At 37.9% G+C, this 26,889-nt stretch overlaps 1 protein-coding gene across 1 annotated transcript in view; it reads right to left on the reverse strand.

Moving 5' to 3' along the window:
* LGR4 (leucine rich repeat containing G protein-coupled receptor 4) overlaps window positions 1–26,889 on the reverse strand; it is a 102,127-nt gene that overhangs the window by 20,910 nt on the left and 54,328 nt on the right. The window contains exons 3-4 of the mRNA XM_063093666.1: window positions 9,505–9,576; window positions 8,153–8,224 (exon numbers count right to left, since the gene is read on the reverse strand). Of these exons, the coding sequence (XP_062949736.1) occupies window positions 8,153–8,224; window positions 9,505–9,576 (144 nt within the window). The remainder of the gene's footprint in view (window positions 1–8,152; window positions 8,225–9,504; window positions 9,577–26,889) is intronic.

The following is a 26,889-nucleotide window of genomic DNA, read 5'->3' on the forward strand; positions in this document are numbered from 1 at the left end:
AAATCATCAAGTCAAAGGTATACCTGTTCCCCAATGCTCATCGCAGCACTCTTTACAATAGCCAAGAGTTGGAACCAGCCCAAATGTCCATCATCAGAGGAGTGGATACGGAAAATGTGGTACATCTACACAATGGAATACTACTCAGCTATAAAAACGAATGAAATACTGCCATTTGCAACAACATGGATGGACCTTGAGAGAATTATATTAAGTGAAACAAGTCAGGCACAGAAAGAGAAATACCACATGTTCTCACTTATTGGTGGGAGCTAAAAATTAATGTATAAATTCACACACACACACACACACACACACACAAACTGGGGGAGGGGGGGAGAAGATATAACAACCACAACTACTTGAAGTTGATACGACAAGCAAACAGAATAGGACATTGTTGGGGGGGAGGGGGGGAGGGAGAAGGGAGGGAGGTTTTGGTGATGGGAAGCAATAATCAGCCACAATGTATATCGACAAAATAAAACTTAAAAAAAAAAAAAAAATTGAAAGCATTGCAGCTGGGACCTGGATCATAACAAAGTGATTTGATGAAGACCCTGGGAAAAAAAAAAAAAAAACCTCAAAACTACAGTATAATTTTAAGGAAATAAAGTTTGGCGGCTTCAGGTTTAGGAAATTCTGAATTTTAGAGTGGTTTTAATACCTCCTGTTTTCTTATGCTGCTCAAACTTCAGTTCCTGCCATAATTATCCCATTTCCCTCTTGGCAAGTTCTGGGTCTCTGCTTCCAACTAACTGCCCCTAGCACCAGATAAATTTTTCTCCCTAGAAGCAGATAAACTGTTAAGACCATAGGTCCCAATGAGTATTTGATGGAGGCTTTCTTTCTGATAGGGTCAAGATAACTGAAAGAACACTAAAAAAGGGAAAGCTTAGGAAACTGAGCAGATTCCCTAAGAATCCACCTAGAAATACACATTTTTAGACTTGTTTATTCCTTGGGCTTTCTAGAATTTACCCTGAGAAGAGACAGGTAATCTCTATATAACAAACTGGCAAAATACTGGCTACAGGGCTGTTTAAAAGATTTGCTCTAAAGAGTAGACAGGAATATGTTCAAACACACACACACACACACACACACACACACACACACACACACAATTCAAAACCTTGTGGAGCTTCTATTCTTAGGAAGAGAGACACTAAACATATAATCATACAATTATCCATATAACTGAATAATTAATGTAACAAAATTATACTTGTAGATGATTTAATTATTTGCAATTCATTCAACACATTTAAATTGATCATCTTGTTAGGCACAAAATACAAATGGTAGGAATGACAGGACTGCCCTTGTGAGACTGACATTCAAACTGGGGAGGGGCAGGGGATAGTGAGATACAATATAATAAGCAAGTTACAAAATGATTACAAAGTGCTTAAAAAGTGCTCTGAAATAAATAAATGAGGTATTGAGATAAAGACTGATGGAGTCTGAGGAGGAGGGTAGCTATTTAAAATGCATTGTAGGCAAGAGAGCAATGCCCAGGGTCGTAGGCAGGAGCTGAGGGCACCCCACTCTGCCCAGAAGCAGGCAACAGAGCACACTGTAAACACCGCTTCCACGCAGATGGCTCACCATAGCCACTGCCACAGCCACATCCATGGCTGCCAGAAAAGATAGCAATCAATAGCTACAGCCACCAACCATGCAGGTGGCCTGCCAGACACTTGACTGCATCAACACAAAGAGAGTCACAAGCAAAGACCAGAAAAAGAGGAGGACGTTCTTTCCTCAAAGCCCACTCCAGAGTAAGAGGAAGCAACTGCTCTACCAGATAACCAGACATCAATGTAGAGATACTAGAAATACAAAAACTCAAGAAAATATGACACCACCAAAAGAATACAGTAATTCTCAAATACCAGACCCTATAGACCAGGAAACCCTTGATGTGACTGAAATGGAATTCCAAGCAACAATCTTAAAGAAACTCACTAAGATACGAGAAGACTCAGACAATATAATGAAACAAGAAAAAAAATCCCAGATAGGAAGGAGGAAATTTACGGAGCGATTAATACCTTAATAAATGTAGCAGAACTCATGGAACTGAAGGATTCACTCAATGAAATAAAAAACACAACCGATAGCTTAAGCAGCAGGCTAGAATGAGCAGAAGAAAGAATTTTTGATCTTGAAGATAGTCTTTTAGAAATAACCCAGGCAGAACAGAAAAAAAAAACAGGAAAAAAGAATTTAAATAAATGAAGAAAATCTAAGAGAACTAGCAGACAACCTTAAGCACCCAAACATTTGAATCATGGGTGTTCCAGAAAGAGAGGAGAAAGGAACAGGCACTGAAAACCTATTCAACAAAATAATAATGGAAAACTTCTCCGGTATAGGGAGAGACACAAACCTTCAGATTCAGGAGGCCAAAGATCTCCAAACAGATTTAATCCAAAAAGATCCTCTCCAGTCAAACTGGCAAAGCCCAAAGACAAAGAGAGAATCTTAAAAGAAACAAGAGAAAAATGTCAAGTTACCCGTAAGGGAGCCCCTATCAGAGTAACAGCAGACTTCTCATTAGAAACTCTATAGGCCAGAAGAAAATGAGATGATATACTTAAAATACTAAAAGAAAAAAACCTGCTGGCCAAGAATACTATACCCAGCATGACTATCCTTCAGAAATGAGGGAAAAATAGTGTATTTTCTAGGCAAACAAAAATTGTGGGAGTTCACCACCTCATGACCAGCCCTATAAGAAATCCTTAAGGAAGTCCGGCATCCGCAATCTGAAAAGCGATAATCACTACCACGAATACACAAGAAAGAACAAAACCCACTGGTCGAACAAAAATCCAAATGAGAAAGAGAAAAAAACTAAATCTTACCACCACAAAAAACCATAATGAAAATACATCAATGCCCCTGCTTTATTTCTGATTTTAGTAATTTTGGTCTTCTCTTTTTCTTGGTCCGTCTAGATAAAGGTTTGCAAGTTTTGTTGACATTTTTAAAAAATCAACTTTTGGTTTTGTTGATTTTCTTTATTGTGTTTTAATTCCCTATTTCATATATTTCTGTTGTAATCTTTGATATTTCCTACTTATATTTGCTTTTGGTTTCAATTGTTCTCCTTTTTCTATTTTCTTAAAGTAGAAGTTCAAATTACTGATTTGAGATTTTTATTTTTAATATAGGTGTTTATGAGTATAAATTTTCCTCTAAGCACTGCATGAGCCCTGAATCCTATAAATTTGGATATGTTGTACTTTAATTTTTATTTCAAAGTACTCTCTAATTTCCCTGTGATTTTTCTTTTTACCATTGTTTATTTAGGAGAGTGTTCTTTAATTTCCACACATTTACGAATTTTCTAAATTTCCTTCTCTTATTGTGGTCAGAGAACATATTTTATATGATCTTAGTCTTTTTAAATGTATTAAGACTTGTTTTGAGGCAAAAAAAAAAAAAAAACAACTGAATGTTAAAGCTGCAAATGTCACAGAACTACTGTAGGCACTATATATTTTTCTTTTGCACTCAAAAAATTTTGAGTCTGTTAAAAAAATAAATAAATAAAATTCACTGGGTCAGGAAAAACTCAGACCTAAAGCATGAGCAAGAGTGAGCTGAAGGAGAAGGTGGACAAGGAATGTTTCAGGCAAAGGAAAGAGCAAGGGCAGAGACCCAGTAGCAGAAACCAACTTGGAATGGCACAGCAACCCCCAGAATGTCACAGTGATGAGAATACAGAAGAAAGGGAGAGGAGGGTCCTGGGAGACAAAGCTGGGGGTACAAACAGAGTCCAAATTCTGCAGGTCCCTATAGGCCAGGAAAGGGGTTTTGATTTAATTACTATTAAAATTACAATTTAAATTGAAGTTTCTCCCCAATTTCTCAGTGATACAGCAGTTTAGAAGTTTAGATTCTTATTTTTATCATACTGATGATAATATGTATTCATGTTCCATAAAATAATAAGCAATGCACCCCAAATACACATACAATATCCCACTGAAATTAAATCCTCTCTGTAAAGGTTTCATTAAGATATAGTAAAATACTATAAGGAAAGTTGTCAGTACCTTTTAAACATAAATACAGTACTATATATACACCAATTATGCTCCTATGAATTCTGTGCCATATACCATCAAAGAAAAGAAATGGCCTTAACTTATAGCAAGACAACCACATAAGTTTTGAACTAAGATAGTAATAAAACTATCTTCTATACAAAATAACAATACAATAAAAGCACAGATACAAATTCCTCTGTACAAAAATTTCCCGAAATTGTAAAGTCGCACATAAGAAAGAGATTAAAAGGAAGAACTATGGAAAAATGGATCCCTTAATAAGAAGTTAAATGAGAAAAATGGTCTGGCCAGTTAGCTCTAGTCGGTTAAAGTGCAGCCTTATAACACCAAGGTCATGGTTTGGATCCCCATATCAGCCAACTGCCAAAAAAAAAAAAAAAAAGAAGAAGAAGAAGAAGAAAAAGGATTTGTGGTAACTCAAATGGTTAATCTTTTAGGCATCAAGTCACGAGTGGGTGTGGGGACCCTCAAAAATGTAACAAATTTGCACTTACACTGAGATCAGTGCTTCACAGAGAAACAGTGAAGTCTCAGAACTGTGGCTTTGTGCCAATGACCTACACAATTAATACTCATCCTAACTAATATACCAAAGAAATACTACAGGTATAATCTATTTTTTTAGTAGATGCTAAAAAGCATCAGACATCTCACAAAGTGGAAAGATTATGTGCAATTCTTCAAGGTATTCTACTATTTGAACTCGATATGGCAAGAGAAAAATTACTACTACTTTAAGTACAATTATATTATTAAAAGGTTAACAGTGTATTAAGTAAATTTCCTTATTTTTGTCTCGAAAATATGTTTCTATTCCCTATTCTCAAAAGCCTATTTTACACCTGACCAAGACATGTGTATTCTTTAAGTTCTTGCCTTAAATGAAATTACAGTAACAAAATAATACTATATGCAGATATTTACTGCTGAAAGTCTGTTACCAATAAACACCTATTCCATGTAATTAAAACCTCTCTTTTTCTCTCTACTTCTAACTTACCAATAAGGTAAATACTATAGTTATAAACATATCTCTTAATTATTGAGGAAAACCTAGGAAAGTTAACCTTTGAGATACCTTAATATTCAGTGTAAATGTGATCTAATGCACAGAAAAAAACTCTAGTGGAGCTAATTCTGAGACATCATTTTTATATCCTGCTCAGGTAATGCTTTAGCCATTTTCATGACTTTGTGGGAGGCTGTAATGCTACCTTTTTACTAGTATCAACAATTCACTTTCAAATTTTATAGTCATCATCAAGCACGCACTTGCAGCAAACCACTCCTGGTCTATTTCAACCCCAATGAACTTTACTCCTTTTAAGCACTATTCAAAACCACAAGGAAATCTTTCACGTAATTCAGGTCTGAAGATCAGATTTTCAAACTGACTCAAGTGCTGATAAGACTGTTTTACACCATAACAGAATTTCAATTGTATCTAACTTGACCACTGCACCCACTAAGCTAACAAACCCACAAACATTTCCTTCTTAAATAAAACAGGCCCGACACATAGCAGTTCCTTGAGTTTCTGATATATACAAAACATCCCTTTGCTTTGATACCACTCCCTGTGCCAATCCCAATTCTGGAGAAAATTTAAACTAAGCAATTTACTTAACGATTGATGAGCACAGTACATTTTAAAACATTATTTTACACTTTAAATCATCTACATAACGAACAAATGTCACATACACTTTAATGTACTTATTGACCACAAATTAGAATCTATTTTTATGTTTTCTTGGTAATTTTTCTGTTCTGAAGTTGAAAATGAGATTTTTAGTTTTTTCTTTTTCAGCCTTCAAACAAGACAAAATGATTGAGTATTGTGATCACTAAGTCTTGGGAAATTACAAGTCAGTATGAAGTTCTTCAAGTAAAATGAATTCTGAAGATGCAAAAGAAAACAAGAACTCTTAAAATGTCTAATGAATTCAGGTCCAAGGAAAGAACGAGGGTGTAAAATCAGTAAAGCACATTACTGAAAATAATATTTCTGTAAAGGAACTCATTCCAATTGATTGATTTTAAGAGTCAACTCAGAACTTAATCAGCCATAGTGAAAACATATCCTTATATTTTGTAACTCGCCATTTTGGTGAAGTGAACTCCTTAATATATTCTACCTTAAACTTCTATTTAAACTGGTAATTAAATGGCCAACACCTTGAATATTCCTTGTTTATGACATTAGACACATTTTAAAGTATAACGTTTACAGCATATATTTTATTAGCACATATTTTTATTTTCACATTCATTTACCATTAACTATTATGATATCTTATCTAAAATCAAATTTATAATTTCCAGTGATGTGTTTTTGGTGCAATTAAATATTAGCATTATTTGCTAAAACATTATTAGCAAATGGATGGGACAAGTAGTTCAATCATTTTTACCTGTTTTCTAACTCACATGCATTTTCTACAAAAGCTTATATTTACAGTTATTTCAAAGTACCATAAAAACTGAAGTGACAGATTAATATACAAATATTTGATATGGTTAAAATGTAACTTTATAATCCAGAATACATAAGTGTTATAACTATTACAACCTTTTTATTCAGAGTGGTTCTAAAGAGATATTTTTTTAAAAAAATGGCTTCCTAGACCCTATCTTTAAAAAGAAAATAGCATTACTTCTAGGATATGGCCTAGAAAACTGCATTTTAGCAATTCACCCCTCTCTCCCAGCATTTCTGCTGCAGGTGGCCAAAGTGCCACACTTTGAGAAACTATGCCCAGTCCCATTGTATTTAGTATTTAGGACATGAAGTGGAGCAATACAAATTTGTGTTCATTATCCTAGAAAAAGCTAACAAAGTTCCTTGTTTTGAAAACTGACAACCAAAAGAAACAATTGATGAAACATATCATCATCATGATGCCAGATATTGTTCCAAGTGCTTTTTGTGCATTAAAGTACATGGTAAATAATGAGCAAACTACTGTATGGAGAGTTTTAAATAACTTGCCCAATATCACACAGCTAATAAGGGCAGAGTGGAGATTCAACACCAGACGGGCCTGTTACAGAATTCTAATTAATTGAAATTTCTTTTCAGAGCAAGTTAAACATTCTGACAGATAAATATACAAAGGGGTTTTATCTTGGCAAAAGTCAAATTACACCACATATAACCACATACTTCCTAAAGGTTGCTTCTCAACCTTTTACTTTATTTTCTTCAACCCTTTCTTTTAAAATGCTCCTAAAGACAGAGGAACTTGATTAGCCCTAACTCTAGTCTATAACATGTATTCTAGTCATTAACAGATACCTGTTTATTTAATACAAAAATGACTATTTCTTCAGATCTGTGGATTTGCATGGCCACCGTGGTACCACTGCTGCTTACCCGATCCACCCACTATAAGGGGAAGGGGGCATATGCCTTGGAGAATGGGATCATTGTTTCTGAGGTTTGGGTATGCAAATATAAATATATACATAAATTCTCTGCATTTATGGAATGCATAAAAGAAAAAAGTGAAGTGCTATTTGAAAAAGCTTGTGAAATTAGTGACTACATGGTAAAAACAGAGTTGAAACCTCAAACACTCCACATAAAACCAAACTTTTCTCAAAAAGAAAAACCTGGGAAGGTGGCAACTCAAGACAATTCAGTAATTCCCAATGTATATAGTCAATGCCCACAGAAGAGGAACTATAATCAATTTATTCTGATTATCTTTACCACCTGAAACAGAAACCTCTTTGTGGCTGTTTCTTGACAGAGCACAAGGCACTAGAACTAACGTACACACATAACTCTAGTTCCAAAGAGTTGCGGATGACCAGCCATGCACAAGTTCATGGAGATACACCCAGCAGTGAATACTCACCCTCTGAGACAAGAGAGGAGGTAAATGGAATCACCTTCTCCCCCACCAAAGGAAATTTTGCTAGCAGTAACTGGCCATCCCCATTTTATCCCAGATGAGTAGATAAATCTCCCCTTTTCCCTGGGATTCTAGTTCTTTACACGTTTAGTAGCCAGAGTGATCTCCTAATGATTCAAGAATGCAGAAAACAAGAAAGTTACTTACAAAGACTGCAAAGCACTCAGTCCTCGAATGGCTTCACTGGGTACTGTTTTCAACTGATTGTTCTGGAGGGTTCTGGAAGGAAATTTCTGATTAGTGAATAACAAGCAATTGTTACCATTTTTTTCTCAGAGGAATTCAGAGCCATTCCTTTCCAAATAATATTTCCAATGGCAAAAAAAGGGAGGAATGGAGGTGGAAAGCACCTAAGACAAGAGAATAATAAAACGTCAAGAAACATTTGTTGTAAAGCCAGAAATGAAATTTATGCTGCCCGGGACATCTCTTAACATAGTCCTGCTAGGTAATCCATATATCTAGGGTTTGTGGATTCCATTCCCATTCCAAGGAATTAAGGCACCCTAGTTAATGTTCATCACCCCAGGTACTGTTAGTTAATGTTAACTGGGAGGTACAGCAAGTTAACTGGGAGGTACAATAAGCAAACCCATTGGAATCCCTAATGCCTTTCACATTGAAATAAAGCAGAACCCAGAAACATGAACATTCGGCAAGCCAATCTTGTCAAAAGGGCAGCAGAACCTGAGCTCTTAGGGAAAAGCAGAAATGTCCTCAGTGTGTGTAGGGCCAGGGCAGAAACAGAACTTTAATCATCTAATAGGGCCTGGAGAACAGAAGCACAGACTCATACTGAAAATGAAATCCTTTTAATTTTTGCATGAAGCCATACTTGTCACATTAACAAAGTGACTGCCTGACATGAATCACAGCCACAGAATGGAAGAGGTAAAGGCCCCACCTAGCTCATGGAACCAGAGAAGTTCAGTGACCTGCCAAGAGTAATGGCAGAAGTAGTGGCCAGGTAGTGGCAGAAGTGGGAGCAGTCAGTCTATCTGTTTCACAATCTACCACACTCCAAGCTCCTGACTGCTGCCAGAAATTTATTTCCTGGTTCCTTGGTAGCTATATAAATTAAAGGTGTCTCAATTCCCTTTAGCTCTAAAATGATGTTCACATTTGGAGATCTTGTAAGCCTTTTTCCCTTTAGGGTCAGCTAATTCAAAGTTCTTATAGCTATAAAGTAAGTGGAAACGAAATCCTGCCAGTAAAGCTTAAACATGGTTTTAATTCAATGCATTAGCCACACAAAAAGCCTAACATTCACTGTAATACATTGGAGGTCAGAATACCTATAATTCAGAGTTTTAACTTTTGTTCTCTAGACCCAAGGTTGCCTAAACCAACCTCTAGCCTCCCACACTACCCATTGGCCACTCCTTAAATCTTTTAATCCTGAACTAAAAGAAACTGTGCTTAACCTAGTTCCAAGCATGTTGACTATGCAGAAAGAAAATACACAGCCAGCTGTGAAACTCTAAAATTGCATTACTTACAGAACTTTGAGTTCTTTCAACCCAGACAAGGCCTTTGGGTGGATAAAAGAAAGGTCGTTGCCAGCCAATTGTCTAGAAAAAAAGAAGTAGCAAGAGAACAAAAATAGTTAATTCAGACTTAAAATTCAGAATTTACAATAACCTAATCTGCGATTAAAGCTCTATGTTAAAAACATTTCTCAAGTCTATCTGACATTAAACATGGACTAAAAACCTTTGCTAAAATGATCCCAAGATTCTTCTGATGAGATAAATATGTCTAGAATTTTTTTTAAACTCCCAATACAATAATTTAAGCAGGCACATTTTTATTCTGGTGAGGTCAAGCAAGCCAAAACACAATAAACCAAATTAAGTTTGCTATTCATGGTCACTCACTGCAGCCTTGCAGTGTTTTCCAGGGGCCTCATAAATACAGACTACTGGTCAGCAGGCAGGAGTGTTTACACAGATCAGAGCAAACCAGTTTGTCAAGGAAGAATGCCTTTGGGAGGCAAGTGGACCTGTTATCTCCACTTAACCAAGGGCAGTACAGCCCCTGCAAAAAAGAGGCAAAAAGAGAGTCATCACAAGCATAACTTTCCAAACAATGTCCTACATATTCTTTTTTAAGTAAATGGTTTCCTAAAGAAATTTTGAAGTGACAAATTTAACTGGGAGTAAGAGAAGAGTGAGAAAAATTTGATAAGAGTTCTTCAGGTGCTTTTGTAAGAAATCTGAGCACACAGTTCATACTGAGCCCTACTTTTCCTCCCATTTCCCTGCACAGAGAAACGGGGCAGGGTGTAGGGGGTGGGCAAGAGGTAATAGAAGACATCAGGGAGAAGAGGCAGGGAGTAGGACAGCAACTCACATAAGTAAACTGTAAACAGGTGAAGTGAAGGAATGTTTTCAAGTATGTAGTTTAAAATGACAGCTCTGTGTCCATATGACCAAACACAGGATTCACCTGGTTTGCTGGTTCTGTCAGGGATACTCTCCCAAGGAGCTAGATTCTATAACTATGTATTTACTTACTTACTTACCAGGGAGTGGGGGAAGGGGCCCATGGAGCAGCTGGCTGGTAAGAGGATTCGAACCCTTGCCCGTGGTGTTATAACACTGCACTCGAAACAACTGAGCTAACCAGCCAGCCCTATTTTTCTTTTAAAAAAATGCTCTCTTCACCCCTCTTGTCTTGGGACCACATAGTCACCAAGTCTTCCTTTAAAATTTATAATTTAAAATTTTTTAAAATTTAGAAAAGTTAACATTTATAATTTCTCCTTTAAAAGTTTTATTTCCATCATCCTTCCTATTCTCTCTGTTAGCACCCTGCACCCCTGAGGCTTATACATCAATTCATTTAGTTACGAAAAAGTTTCATTCATTCATTAACAAATATGAGTGCCTACTAAGTGCCAGGCATACAACATCCTCTCCTTAGACTTCAGGTTCCCCCTCTTCCAATCTGTTCCACTTACACACCCTGACTTTAGGGACACAAGGAAGGATCCTATACCAGCCCTAAAATTTGAAGTCCCTGAGGCCTGAAACTATTTTTAGATGCTTTATTCTCTCTTGACGTTTTGTCCCAGTTAAAATGCAAATGGCCCTGGGAAGGGTAGTGCCCGAGCCTTACCCAGCATTAACATAGAGATGTGGGTACTGGAGATGGGGGTGCAGGAATGTGAGAGGAGAGCAAAACAATGAGAGGACTCAGAAACCAAAAGGGGGAGTACAGATTACTATTTTGTCAACGGCATAAATAACAATGCTGGATCTTGAGGCAACACCACAAGTTTAACACAAAGTTCATGCCCCTAAACTAAATCCTTCCTAAAAACCCTTCTCACCAAGTACTTGTTTCCCACAAGGTACCCTGGCTCTATACTCCCATTCTCCAGACTCACATACCATCAGCCTCAAGGCCATTCACCTTCCAGGATTCTCTATATGTAAAACAAGGGATAGAAGAAGATGGTTTTAAGGCCTCTTTGTGCTTCTATTTTAAAATATTTCTCCTTGGCAAATCCTCTTGATTCTAGACTAGCCAGCTTCACCTAGCAACCTCGTTTTCACCTGTTAAATACCCAACTGCAATGCTACTCCTCCTTCATAGCTTCAGTTTTTATAAACATGCTCAATGCGTGAATACTTAGAGCTCACGATTAAATCCGGTCACAGGCTATGTTCTACTGGTTGTTTCCTGCACAGTAGCCTTGCAGGATGAGTACAAATGCTTTCAAGAACAGGGCATGCCTCTCACACTTCTGTTACTACCCACCAACATGCCAACTCAGCAAGAAACTGCTTTCTCAGAAGTTCCTCCTTGTAAAAGCCCACAGTTCCAATGCCACAGCATCCCATGCTCTGCCTCAGTGGAAAGCTCGGTGGTGCAAGCATTCTCAAGTGGCTTTCTACACCCCAGGCTCATTCATTAAGTTCAATTGATAATGCTCGCAGCTGTAATGCAAAGTGTTTGAAAGGTCACATTTTAAAATATCAAATTACACCATCAGTGCCATAAGAGGCAGTAGCCATTTTTCCCCAGGGCCTCAAATAGTTGTGTGACTGTGACTGCTCCTCCTAGTTATCTGAAAGACTAGTTTAAAAAGCTAGTGTCCACCAAAATATAAACAACATAAAAAGATGGAGTCTCGCCAGATTCTTCTTGTTTTGTCTCTAATATTAGCTTTTAATGTCCTTTCATCCATGGGCTTTTCTTGAGGATTTCTGCCTGTTGTGCTGGACTCAGGAAAAAGAGTATTCCATAAAGTAACAAAGGAAGTGGCAAAATGCAGGACACCTGATTATCTTAACCTGTCAACAGAAAAGAGTGTTTAACCACAGTAGCCAAAATATTTGCTTCCTTTTCCCAAATCTCTATAAACTATGGGAAAACTAACTTCAAAAAGTATTCTTTTTCTCCTCTACTTATCATTAGTATAAATGACAAAATGAGCACTCTACATGAGGCTTATCCTGAAACACAAGCCAACCATCTGGAGAAATAAACACTGCTAGTATGGGGTGAGTGGTGATAATGCTGTGCAAGAGGACACACTACTTTGATTACTTAGTTTCTTACTAGAATAAACATATCATGTGGAGCCTTCAGGAATGTATCTACCTAAGTTTACCAAGTTGCTGTGTTAATGAATAATACACTCAGCAGATGGCAAAGTCTCTGAAGCTTTAGCAACTGCACCCTCCAGAGCCTCTTCACATTTTGCTTATTTTATGAGACACTGTTTCTTGTACTAGACCTTGGGGATGCTTCATATCTAAAAGCTCAGATCCTGAAAAGAGCAAAGTGAATAAACAGGAGGGTTAGGAATAAAGTCCCAAAATCTTCAAAAGAAAAGAACTATTAATGAGCCCACTGTAGTTGTAGGCACTGTGACAGTGATAGCTTGTACATACATATTTTTCATTTTAATCGTCTCATGACAATAGACCTGCTTCTCGAGTCCCTGAGAGGTTAAGGTGACTTGCAGTAAGTCAACTGCTGGTAAGTGGAGGAGCCAGCATTTCAGCTCTCGCCTGGCTGTAATGCTTATCCACTTCCTCCTGCACCAAAGATGCCTCTGGTATGTCACCAAGAGATTAGAAAATAATTCCCAGAGAGGAGAGGAGGGGCAGAGTGGACTTGGGCAAGTTGATAGCCTTGTTTGAGTATCAATAGCTCTCACCAGACCGACTACAGATAACAAGAAGAGACTATACATTATGAGCTCAGAACTGCCACTATGGAGAAATTCCCAACAGACCAACAGTGCCATCCTTCCCACAGCCAAAGGCCACCAGTGGGAAGGGAATGAGGATGGGATCTCTGAGCGCCAAAGGGTAGGGCATGCCTTAAACTCACTGGGACTCTGCTTAGGGTATAGAGCATTCTCTGTTGTGCTTTTTTAGCAACACCCTAGGTAGGAAAAGGAGGAGGCTGATCATGAGGAAGAACATGTCACTGATGGCCCTCCATTAGCAAAGACCAGCGAATTCCCATTCCAGGCCTAGGTCTGCACTTCTCTGTAGTCAACAGTTATCTTGGCTTCTCACTACTTGAGGACCTATTGACTGGCCCCAGAAAATCTTTGTTAATTTGCTCAATAATAATATTTATATTCTTTCCCACAGACAATATTTTTTTACTATTCTTCCAATGGCTGTGAAGTCCTAAAGGAAAAAAAAAAAAAAATCATTAGGGTGAAAGCAGAAGGGTGATAGTGGTATGATTTTCTGCTTGTAGAGTTCCCGGCATCACTTTTTTCCACCCTGCATTCTGACTCCACAGGCCACAGAGAACTGCTCCGAAAGGTTTCAATCCATCCATCCTTCCTCTTCCAGCTGTCACCTGAGAGTAGGCCCTGATTTTTTGTCTCCTGGATTATTGCCATGAACTCCACAAGACTTCTGTCTCAAACCACTTAATTATAATACTGTGACATGTAAACTTAAAAAGCACAACTCTGAGCATTTTCCCAAAGCCTCTTTTTTCCCCTGCTGAAGCAGGTGGGCCTTCAGTGTGCCCCTCTCTGCTATTCTCACCTTATTCCCATGTTCCTTGTCTTCTACAACTTAGCAGCGTTACTATGTCCCCACAAACCATGTTTATCTCCCTCTGACTCTTTGTTCATGTAATTTCCTTCACCTTAAATACACCTACCCAAGCCACAGCCAACTGAAACCTTGTTCAAGTTGTCCAACTTGGATCCTGCCACCAACACGAAACCATTATGATATCACTTTCCTTTGATTCCACAGGTACCTTAGGCGAAGCTTTCTCATTGGGTGCATCTTAGTTTGCCTCCAGTTACTACGTACGTCTCTCATTTCCTTCAATGATATTAGACATGCCTTATGGACAGAGACTAGGTTGTATTCATTTTGTATTCCTCTGCATGAGAACTTACATGTAGCAGACACTTGGTATTTGCTGTAATGCCTCAACTAAGCCCCAGTATAAGATTCTGGATTAGAAAAGGTAATAGAGCTACTTAAAGAGTGGGAAAGCTTCCTGATTGTTTTCCCCTTTGTGCGTGTTTTCTCCTTTTGTTTCATTTACTCCTTAACACCCCCCTTCACTACTAATAGAACTATTTGGCTATATTTTAAAAAACCGGGTGCCAGGGAAACAATTTTCTTTCTCAACGTAATCTGGGAGTATGTTTTCTTAAGGAAGGGTGGGGAGGGACTTTAAACATGGGAACACCAGACCCTTGGTCAACAGCAGTATCTCAACACACTCTGTGTTATGCACATGATCCGACAGTTTAAACAAGTCTAGCAGGACTTCAAATGGAGACACAGTCTACCACAAGACAACTCCTATTTATTCTGCTTGCTCCAACAGTCCTAGAAGCAAAGAGAGCAAAGACAGAGAAGGGAAAGACAGAGAAGGGGTGGAGGGGATGGGAAACCGCAATCCACTAGACTTCCGCTCTCCCACTGGATTTGGAACTATTCCAGAAAATAGGATACAATTGGCTCAGTGTGCGATGTCTTTATGAATTTGTTTTGTGGGCATTTATTATTCATAAGGATCACAGAGTCACTTGAGGGGTTCCTTCCAGGGGAAGCTTTTTGGAAAAAAAGTTTTCAATTATAACCTCTACCCTCATGCATATACTACATGAAATTTTCTATCTGCCGTCCCTCCCAGCACAGGAGGAACACAGGAACAGCACTGGTTCAACATGGGACCCGTGTCAATGGTGTGTATAAATGAGTAGGACACATTTCGGAAGGTCATCTGGGCCAAAGAGTTAATATTTTCATGAAATGTGCTGAACTACACTGGGATTTCTTCACTTGGGGAGTGATTTAATGATGAGAAGCAAGTGTGAAATATAAAATAAACCAATTGGTATAACTTCTCTGAAAAATGCCAGGATTTAGTTTCTTCTGGTCTATTACAGAAATTTCATTGTAGCCATTTGGCTCGAATTCTAGCCAAGAATTAGTAGAGAAGAATATGACATATACACTGACTAGACATATGTAGTCAGCTGGGGGAGGGCCGAGGAGGGGTCAGCAGCTTCCAGCAGCTGTTGTGAGACGGGAGGTAGAGAAAGCAGAGGGAGGCCACAGCAACTGTGGCAGTAAGGCTCGAACCACGCTCTGCACACAAATAATAAACAGCTTTACCAATGGCAATTTCTCTAGCACATTATGGAGAGGTTGGGGAGCAGGTAACAAAGCCAGAAGAGGGTAGCCACAGCCTCCCATCTACCCATGTGCCTGCCTTCATTCTTTAGAGGTGGCTGCCAGATGGCCTGGCACTGTGCTATTGTCAAGTCCTGATTGAAAAGTACTTTGAGTGCCCCCCTTCCCTTCTGATCAACATATATCTACCCCTCAGCAACGTCTTATCTCCTCCCTCACTCTTTCCTTCTACATCTACCTTTGAAGCCACCCATAGAAGTACAACAGATCATACACAAACATGTCCCAGCTGCCTCTCCTATGATGTTATAAATTCCCTCAAGTGGGTGGATCACCACAGTGTCACGCTAAATGCAAAATACAATAGGCACAGCCAACCAGCCTATGACCTGCCTTTAGAGAAGGCCTTTCTAGTTCAAAACTGAACTGGGCAAGTATGGCCACAGGAAGCCATTTAATAGGAGGTGAGTGATTTTCTTTTATTAATTATACTTTAAAATCAGCAGGTTCCAAAATTTTGGCAACTGTTTCAAAGAGCAAAAAACATTATAATGCATGCTTCTATTATAATTCATGAGATATGCATTTATTTATATGTTAAGGCCTGATTATGTGCTCAGAACTATGCTGGCTCCTATGAAAAATAAAGATTGAAAGAGGCGTACTGGTTCCCACTGAGGGATATTTGGTATCAATACATATAATAAAAAACTAACATTTGTATAGTACTTTTAATTTTCATTATCCTGCTACATTGGCCCTTAAAACAACCCTGTGTCACAGGCCAGGCAAGCTTATTACCACTCACTCCTTCTGTTTCTTTTTTTGGTTTTCCTTTTCTTTTTTTAATAGATGAGGAATGTGCGTCTCTTGTTTCTTATGGGCCTTGCCCAAGGTCTACAGCACAGCTAAATAATGTAAATCCTGGAAATAAAACAATATAAAGAAAATAATGCAACTCCTAGAAATAGAACAATATCATTTTGTGTTATTTTCTACCATCGACTTTAAGAGGACCCAGGATGTGGTTACTAAGCAGCTTACTTAATAGTTCCCCTTGAACATTCTTCCTATCAGGGTTAAACCTCATCTGATAAAGTATATCACAGTAGTCCTAAGTCAACTAACGATGTATTATTTACCCTTTTTCACATACTAGAAAAGATTTTTGTATCTTCATATAACTCTTATGAAAACATATGTAAAAATTGAATATATTTTAGGACATACATGTTTTTAAAAACCCGTATTATGGAAACTCCCAAGTTTTTTAAGGGAGTCTTCTTTTGCTGAGAAGGGGGAAATTATTTGACATACATGTCATATTATACCTTTCTATTTAAATGCACAAAAACTAATGCAGTAATGTTTAATAAAAAATGTGTATGTCCCTGCTAAAAATGGTCTACAGGTCATTTAGAACTCTTCTACATACTAAAGAGCTTTATTCAATTCAAAGAAATTTAAGTTCCACATGCACCAAATTGGCTTTTCTGTTTCCCACTTCCTCTCATCCATAGAAGACTTTATTTTAAAGGTAAATCAATAAAAACTCTGGCAATAGTTATAGTTTCTGAGCAAAATTATACTGACAATCTAATCATTTACTCTTTGGCAATAAACACATGCAATATCCGCCAGTGTAAAGAAATAATATGTTAAATGGTTTAAAAAAAATTTACAGCTAACATCAACCAATAAATATTTACTGAGCTTCTACTATAGGCCAAGCACCATAGATACAGTAAGGGAAACACTGAATTTTCCCAAGACATTTTCTCATTTTATTTAAATAAGAACAATCATAAAACTTCAATGGAAGTTTGTTTTTATAGAAGCTAATAAGGTTTCTTACATCAATAAATCCAAAATGAGAAGAAATCTTTGTCTTAACCTCTCCCTCAATTTCAAGTTGAAAAATGTGGTTACTGTCACTAAAGGTTATAGAGGAGCAGCCTGACACTAGGCCCCTACCCTTAGAGAAAAGTCAGTGGTGTGGAAGAGACAAGTACATACTGACACAGCTGGAACACAAGGCGTGCAATCCAGCACTAACTGGTGGGGAGTAGAGAGAGTGCAAAAGAGGTCTGGAAAAGGAAGATGAGGAAAGACTTCACATGGCAGAAAGACTTCAAAATGGACTGCAAAAAAAGAGTAAGATGTAAACAGTATAGAGGAACTGTGGCAGACACTGTTGGTTGGCTACCAAATACCCATTCACACATTCCTGGCAGAGCCCGGGTTTGTTCAAATCCCCCCTCATTCACATGTCTCAGCTCTATGAGTAAATTCCAATTGGCCTTAACCAATCATTAAGAATGGCTACTCCCATTCCAGTAACTGGTTTAGAGGTGGACCTGAGACCTCAGCTCTGGTCAATAAAGCATGAGGAAGTCTGCTGGGGGTCTCTGGGAAAGACAACTTTCTTCCTAAATGAAGACACATTAGAAGGGATGACACTCTTCTGGATTCCATCCTGTCTGACAACAGCCACGGTAGAGCCCTTACTGGGGAGAGCAGACTACAAAGTAGGAGACAACCTGGGTTCTTAGTGATGTAGCTGAGCAACTCCATTAATCAGTCGTAATACAGTTCTACCACCTTGTCATGTAAGATAATACATTTCCTTACTATTTAAGATAACTTGAATTGTTACTTGCAGCTAAAATTACCTTAACTAGTTGTCTAATTTAATCATTCTTTCTTTCTAAAAACAGAACCCTGATTTTAGTCCAGACACAAATATGCCCAGCTCAGAGGTCCTATTCCACAGCACCCCTGTTGTTAAGAGTGCCCATGTGACTAAGTTCTAGCCAATGAGATGTGAGCAGAAGTACTATGGTGTTTAAGACGGCCTCTTAGAGGAACCCGGCTACTGTGAAATATCCCCCTCTTTATTCCCTTCTTTATCCTTCCTGCTGCTGAAGACTGGGTCGTGATGGCTGCAGCTCCAGCAGACATCATATGATTTTGACGTGAAAGCTACACACAAAGAGCAGAATATCAGGCCCTACGTCTCTGCTAACGTTGTGATGCACCACAGTAACTCCAGGTTGCCAGGCTGCAGATTTCATATATATGTAAATAAAATTAAGCTTTATGTGTTTAAGCCATAGTTATTTGGAGTTTTCTGTTACAAACAGTCAAATCTAATCCTAATACAAGAATTAGCAAAAGGAAATGTCAGGCTGTAGTACAAGCAGACCAGTTAAAGATAGTACACTAATACATAAAGACTAGGTAGGATAAGAATGTTTCTAAAATTACTGTTTATAACAACAACATATAATAAACAAACAATTGATTCGTAAGAGATTACATAAAATGTAAAGCATCTGAATGATAAAATACTATGTATTTATTAAATGATGGTTAAGAAGGTCTCCTGGTGGCTCTGGTGCAGCCACTGTTGCCTGTGATGTGCTCTGGCCAAAGGAGCCATTGGGAGGACACTGGGACCTCCCAGAAGCTGAGAAATGGGGAAAAAAATGGGAAGACCAGAACATTAAAGATTGGTAAAAAATCTAGGGGGAAACTCTAAGCACTGATATGGAGAAAGACTGTGTAAGTAAAGAAAGTAGTCAATGTGGAGAAACCTTTAGCCAGATTCCAAATCATAATCTGAACAAGGAAATTCCTACTGGAGTAAAACCATCCAAGTGTAGCATGTGTGGAATAGTCTTCATGTGTCATTCAGCTCATATTAGGCACAGCTGATCTCACATTAGATACAAACCACATGAAAATCAGAAATATGCAGAGAAGTCATATAAATGTAAAGAGAGTGTGGGAAAGCCTTTAGTTGTCTCCAATCCTTTCAAAGATATGAAAGGAGTCACCACAGCCAGAAACACTGTGAATGTAAACAATGTGGAAAAACCTTCATCTATCGCAAATCATTTGAAACGCATGAAAAGACTCACACTGGGGTGAGATTTTGTGAATGCAAGCAGCATGGCAAAGTAATCAGTTATCTCTTTTCCCTTCAAATTTATGAAAGGATTCACACTAGAGAAAAACGCCATGAATGCAATAAATGTGGTAAAGTCTTCAATTGGCCCAGTTCCCTTCAAATACTTGAAAGAATTCACACTGGTAAAAAACCCTATGCACATAAGGAATATGGTGAAGCCTTTCATGCTCACTGAATATTTTGAGTACACCTGAGAAAGCATACTGGAGAGAAACTCTACAAATGTAAAGAACGTGGTAAAGCCTTTAGTCATCTCAGTTCCTTTCAAAGGCATGAAAAGACTCACACTTGAGAAAAACACTATGAATGTAAAAAACGTGGAAAAGCCTTTAGTTTTCTCCAATCCTTTCAGATATGAAGACTCACCCCAGTGAGAAACACGATGGATGTAAACAACGTGGGAAAAACTGAATGTATTACAAATCATTTCAAACACATGAAAGGTCTCACATCGAAGTGAGATCCTATAAATGTAAGCAATGTGGAAAAGTTTACAGATCTCTCTTTTCAAATTCATGACAGGATTCACTCTGGAGAAAAGGCCTAAGAACATAAAAAATGTGGTAAAGCCTTCAGTGAGCCCAGTTCCCTTGAATATATGAAAGAACTCACACTGGAGAGAAACCTTATGCATGTACGGAATGTGAGAAAGCCTTCATTACTCTCCAATGCTTTCAAAGACACACAATACACAGTGGACATACACCTTATAAATGTAAACAATGTGGGAAAGCACTTATTTCACCAAGCTTATTACAAAGACATGAAAGAACTCACACTGGAGAGAAACCCTATGAATGTAAGGAATGTGGCAAAGCCTGCAGGTGTTCCACTTCTTTTTCTGTTCATGAAAGATCTCATACTAGAGAGAAACCCTATTAATGTAAACAATGTGGGAAAGCCTTCAGTGTTCACTGAATATTTTGAGTATACCTGAGAATGCATACTGGAGAGAAACCCTACAAATGTAAAGAATGTGGGAAAGCCTTCAGATGACCCAGTTCCATTTGAAGGCATAAAAGGACCCATACTAGAGAAAAATCACACAGATGTGAAAAATGTGGGAAAACCTTCCATTATCCTCTAGATTTTCAGATACATGAATGAGCTCACACTGGAGAGAAACCCTATGAATGTAAGAAATGTGCAAGTGCCTTTATTTCTCTTGCAAGCTTTTAAAGACATGTGATAATGCACACTGGAGATGGTCCTTATAAATGTAGGGAATGTGCAAAATCATTCATTTTTTTACAGCAAATTTAGAAAACATGAAAGAAAGCACACTGGAGAAAAACCCTATAAATGTAAACAATATGCTAAAGCTTTCAGTTATTCCAGTTCCTCTAAAAAAAGTTAAAAAATCTCAAACTTGAGAAAAACCCTATAAATGTAACAGTGTGGGAAAGTTTTCATTCATCCCAGTTACTTTAGAAGACATGAAATAACTCACAATAGAGAGAAACTTTATGAATGTAAGTAATGTGGGAAAGCCTTCAAGTTATTTTACATCCTTGCAAAAACATGAGAATGTATAGATAGAAACTGTATAAATGCAAAAAATACAGGAAAGTTTTTAATTTTAGCAAATAATTTCAGTCTTATAATCACTCACTGTAAAGAAATTCTGTAAATATAGGTAATATGGAAAGCTTGGTGCAAATTAATTCATGCTTAACACTCCATAAAATTCACAACATGAAACAAACGTTATAAAAGTTACAAACATATTGTCTGTATCAGTGGCTCCTTCTTAAAGTTTTATCTCTGGACTATGGATTCCTACTTTATACTTCCACAAAGAACATTGAGATGAGATCATTCTGTATGTACTGTTTAAGGAAACCACTATAAGGTTTTGGATCCATAGATGAATTGAAATATGTTTCTTACGTGTAAGTAGTTAACTTTTCTACAGATTTTTAAATTTTTCTCTAAGTGGCCATTGGAAAATGACATGTTAGTGATCAGATGTTTCTAATGGTCTCATATAGAAGGTACTGGGTATCCCTTACCAATTATATATATTCCACCTTTCTTATGAGAAGAACTGTTTTTTCTTTGTTTTCTGTTTGGGTTTTTTTTGTCCAGAAGACTCTTACTCTATTTTCCAATTTGTTACATATTTGGCATAAAGTTATAAGTATGCAAAGTTTATCACAGAGCATAGATTCATGTGAACTCTTACTTTCATAAATTTCCCTTTGTTGTTTGTCATTCCTTCTTGTTGGGAGTTGAGAAAAAGACCAATTAAGAAGAGAGACCTGTGATAGGACAATAAAATTTAGAGTGGGAGAAGGCCCTTCAGGATTTGGTTATGTCAAAATGGGTAATAGTGTGAACAAAATTTTTTAGAATCTACTCCCTTTGTGTTTCTGCTATGGTTTGAATGTTTGTGTTCCTTCAAAAATTAATGTTGAAACTTAATTGCCAATGCACTGGTATTAAGAAGGGGGACCTTTAAGAGGTGATTAGGCCAAGAGGGCTCTGCCTTCATAGATGGGATCAGTGCCTTTAAAAAGGACTGGAGGGAACTAGCTAGGACTGTTTTTGTCTTCTGCCCTTTTGCCATGCGACGACAATGTGTGTGGCCCCTCTGAAGGACACAGCATTCAAGGCGGTGTCTTGGAAGCAGAGACTGGGCCCGTACCAGACCTTGAACCTACCATCACCTTAATCTTGGAATTCTTAGCCTTCAGAACTTTGAGAAATAAGTTTCTGTTGTTTATAAATAAAAAAAAAAAAAAGGTGATTAAAAGCTAGATCTATTAATATGGAAATATTATGATAAATATGGTATATATAGTATATATAGTAAGATTATATTTTTAAAAAGAAATTGTACATATACATTCAGAAAAAATTCCCAAAGGATATACAACAAAATATTAACCATGGTTATCTCTCAGTGGTCTGATAGTGGGTGATTATTCTTCCTCTCTTCTTTTCTATACGAACAGACTTTTAAAACTGAGAATCAATTAACTTTATCATCTTTTTTTTAAAAAAATCTAGTTTTTATTCAACAGTTTTAGACTTCATAATCATTTTTTTAAAAGCCAAGTGTATCTGTGACACAAATATTTCCAGCATCTCCAACATGATCTTTCAAGTATACATATAATCCAAACTAATAAGTAGTAAACGGGGAAAAAAAATGAACAAATTCTAAGTCTCAGTCTAAAGCACATAATATTATAAGTATGTTGAATATGGCTTGACTAAGAAGGGAAAATATCTGGAAGAAAGAAGTTAGCCTATTTCCTTGCTGGAATTTAATCATGCTAGAATAAAATCAAATACATTTTCATTTATTAGTAGTCACTACTTTATTTAGACAAAGAATAAACAATCAACTTTGATTAAAATAAATAAATGAACCAGCAAACTGTGGTTTCATTTGCCTGTCTACGCTTTCTGAATCCCATGCCAAACACTTTAACAATGAACTGCTTGATTCTCCTGCTTGATTTCCTCTAGTCACCTATGAAATCCCGACTTATCAAACACAAATTCTTAGCACATCACATTTTTCATCACTTTCACTCCTAGAGGTCCAGTTGGCTCCACTACACATTTATATTATCTAGGCTTTAACTGGTCCCTTACTATTCTTCAGCAATCCTTTGTTCATTTCAGATTGATCCAATTAAACAAATATTTTCCACAGTGGGTCTATTCACTAGATTCTTAGTGGGCTGTGATAACTGTGGTCTCCTTCTTCCCAGCACGTCTTCCTTCCTCCTTTCTTCTGCTTCTTTCGGGGAACATCTTCTGCACTCTAAGTAGCCCTACTGGGGATGACTACATGACCCAGGTTGCACCATACCATCCTAAACAGAGTGACTGGCTCGAAGACAGGCAAATGGGGCAAGTCTGGCCAATCAGAGTTCTCCTAGGAGTTTTCTGCTGAAAGCAGCAAGGAACGCTTTAGATATTCATGTTGGGTCTCAATATGTAAAGATGTACTGAAGGCCCTGTTTCCCTCTTTATGGAGACAGGCTATTTGCAACAGGAAAGAATGAATCCAAATCACAAGAGTAGAGACAATTACTGCTAAGAAATGGAGATCATGAGAAAACTCTCATAACTTTTAAGCCCCAAGATCCAGTATCATCTGAAGCCAACTCCACCTCTGGACTTTCTAGCTCGTTGTGAAACAACAGATCCTCTATCATGCCTCAACTGGGTTTCTGTCTCAAACCCAATGGACTCCTGTCAAATACAATAGCTATTCCAAGCTTTATCCACTCTCCAAATACCAGAAAGCCCCTACTAGCAGTCCCTAAACACCCGTTTTGTGATCTTCTTTACCTCAGTGACTCTCATCACTCTACTGAAACGATTCTAAACAAACTTAAAGAAGTCAAGCCATTTCTCAATATCTGGCCATGGGCATCTCTCTCCAGCATGTCAATGTTGATCCCTCATTTCTTTGTGAAAAACCTATCCTCCCACAGCTCCTAGGGCAGAGTTCTGCCCTAGTTCTCCTGCTCCTCTGGCACTTGGTCTCCTTCCCACACCCTGACTCAAGTGTTTCCCAAGGAGTTGTCTTTGGCCTTCTTCCCTTTTCTTCTACCCTCTCTCCCTTGGCAAGCTCCTTCAATCTAATGTTTCCTGTAATCACCTCAAAAGAAAAGACTCCCAAATCTATAACCATGGCACTCTATTCTATAATCTACGCCCATGAATCTCTATTCTGGACTCCACTCCCGTATTTCTAGATGCCCCCTACCCATATCCCACCTGAACTCAACATGTAGACTAAAAATTGTATTTAATATCTTCTATTCCAAAAAAATTTCTCTTTCCGTATTGTGTCTCATTTTGTCAAAGTACCACCAGACTCCTGGTAATCTTAAACTTAAGTGTTACTGATGTCAGCCCTATCATACCAGCTGGGACATCCTCTCGATTCTATTTCCGTAACGTCTTTTGGACAAGTTCCCTGCTCCCTCTCAATGCCTCTCATTTGCCTGAATTCAGATTCTCATAATTCTCACCTGAACTGGTGCTATTTACATCTTCGTTTGTCTCCCTGAACTCTTTCAATTCCAAACTCTCTGCTATGAGATCAAATTTATTGAAGGTTAGATCTGATCAAATCATTCCCTAACTCAAAAAACATCAATAGTCAGTCAAGAGTTTAAACTCTACTAGTCTGCCAAGAAAGGTCCTCAAGCTGGCCCCAAACTCCTTTCTAGGTTTCTTTCCCACACTTCCTTTCAAGAATACAACACTGCAGCCAAACCAAACCCTTGTACTACCTACCCCCATCTGTCTCCCTATGTTTGTTCATGCTCTTTTGCACATCTTTGCACACTGCTTCACAAATAACTCCTATCATCCCTCAAGGCTCTCCAGAAATGCCAACTCTGATGGGCTCGTCCTTAACCTTTTTTGCAAGAAGTAATTTCCCTTCCCCTTTGAATTCTCAAAACTTAGGTATACGGTTCCTCTCCCTTGTATTTCCCATGTAATTCAGCACTGAATACGGTGCTTTAGCTAACAAAATTTTGTTGAAATAATGAATTATCCAGTAAGTCTTTTCTCACCCTCTCCACATCTACAGGGGCACAGTCAGACCTGAGATTGACTCAGCGCTCCTTATAATGAGCTATGTGACCTCAGACACGTTACTTAATCTCTCTGAGGAAAACTTCAGCCTCATCATCAGCAAAATGGGAATAAATCTAGCTCACAGAGTTTTATGGGTTAAAACAAAATAAACACAACAACGTTCTAGGAGGTGCCTATCTGACACACAGTAGGTCCCAATTAGTACAAACTCCTTTCCCATTTCTCCCTTTTCACCCTTACTCTCTAATCTGAGAGCTCCCCAAATGACATGTTATAAGAAATGGTATGAATCAGACAAGGAACACTCCTCTATGAGTTCACTATATACTTCCCAACAGTAAGGGCAGTGATCTTTGCTACCAAGCCATCCTACCAGAGGGCTACAAAGTGGAAAAAGAAAATGCTTCCAAAGAATATAATATTTTTAACTGTCAAACATTACCAGAGCAACTGAGGAACTATTTTGTTTTTTCTGGGAAATCACTGCAGTCAATAGAACTTATCTAAAAGATTGTATTAAGGGAGTAAATGTTAAGTGAGTCAAATTTTAGTTTGGAAGCAAAGGAAATTCCTTATAGGCATTAGAACAGAGCAATCATCAGCTACTTTCTCCAGCTCTAAACAACCCAATAGGACTATTTGAAAGTATTTATATATCTCTGAGATATAAAAGTTGATAGGATATAGTGCAAATGTCACTGAACTCTGCAGATCTAATTCTGGCTCAGTTGCATACTGTTACTTTGGGCAAGCTGCTTATCCACTATTTGGGTTTGATATTCTCATCTATAAAAATGATATGGCTATACAAGAAAACCTTATTCTGAGAAGAACTCCTTGTTAATCAATTTGTTCAGTAAACTTACCACAGGAAATACTGGCTAGCCAGCCACCTTTGATGGTTAGCTGTAGACCTACTTAAAGTTGCAGGTGATAGTGAGTGATGGCCCCTATAGTTCCCTTCCAATTCTATGACTTTCAAGTCAAATTATAGCTTAGAAATTAAGAGGAAAGCCTTGAATCAGATGAACATAGATTCAGTTCCTAGCTCTGCTATTTTTATATGATCACAAAAAGTTTTTTCATCTCTCAAAGCCTCCATGTCCTCATCTGTAAATCAGTGATGATAAATTCCTGATAGGGGCCTTGTGAGCATTAAATAAGGTTGTGTATATTAAGTTTTCAACATATGATAAATTCTCAATAAATGTTGGCTGCCATTATTATTTTTATTGTACCCTAAAATAATTTCCCTTTGCCAGTTTTGACCTTTTTTTTTTTTTTTTTCTGACTGGTAAGGGGATCGCAACCCTTGGCCCGGTGTCGTCCACACCACACTCAGCCAGTGAGCGCACCAGCCATCCTTATACAGGATCTGAACCCGCGGCCTCTGCGCTACCAGCACCGCACACTCCCGAGTGAGCCACGGGGCCGGCCCCAGTTCTGACCAATTTTAATTATCGGTATTAAATCAGGTAGAAAGTATGAAAAAAATAGTTTTAGAAATTTAAAATGAATTATTGAGACGCAAAACCCAAGTGCAATTTATGACTTTGGATTACACCCTGGCCCAGAATTTTTTTTCCTTTGCTATAAAAGGCTTAATGGGACAGCTGTTGAAATCTGAATGAGAATTATAGATTAGATGATGATATATATCAAAGCTAGTTTCTGAGTTTGTCAATTGT

The sequence above is a fragment of the Cynocephalus volans genome, chromosome 4 (genome assembly GCF_027409185.1).
Source record: "Cynocephalus volans isolate mCynVol1 chromosome 4, mCynVol1.pri, whole genome shotgun sequence".
Classification (NCBI taxonomy): Eukaryota; Metazoa; Chordata; class Mammalia; order Dermoptera; family Cynocephalidae; genus Cynocephalus; species Cynocephalus volans.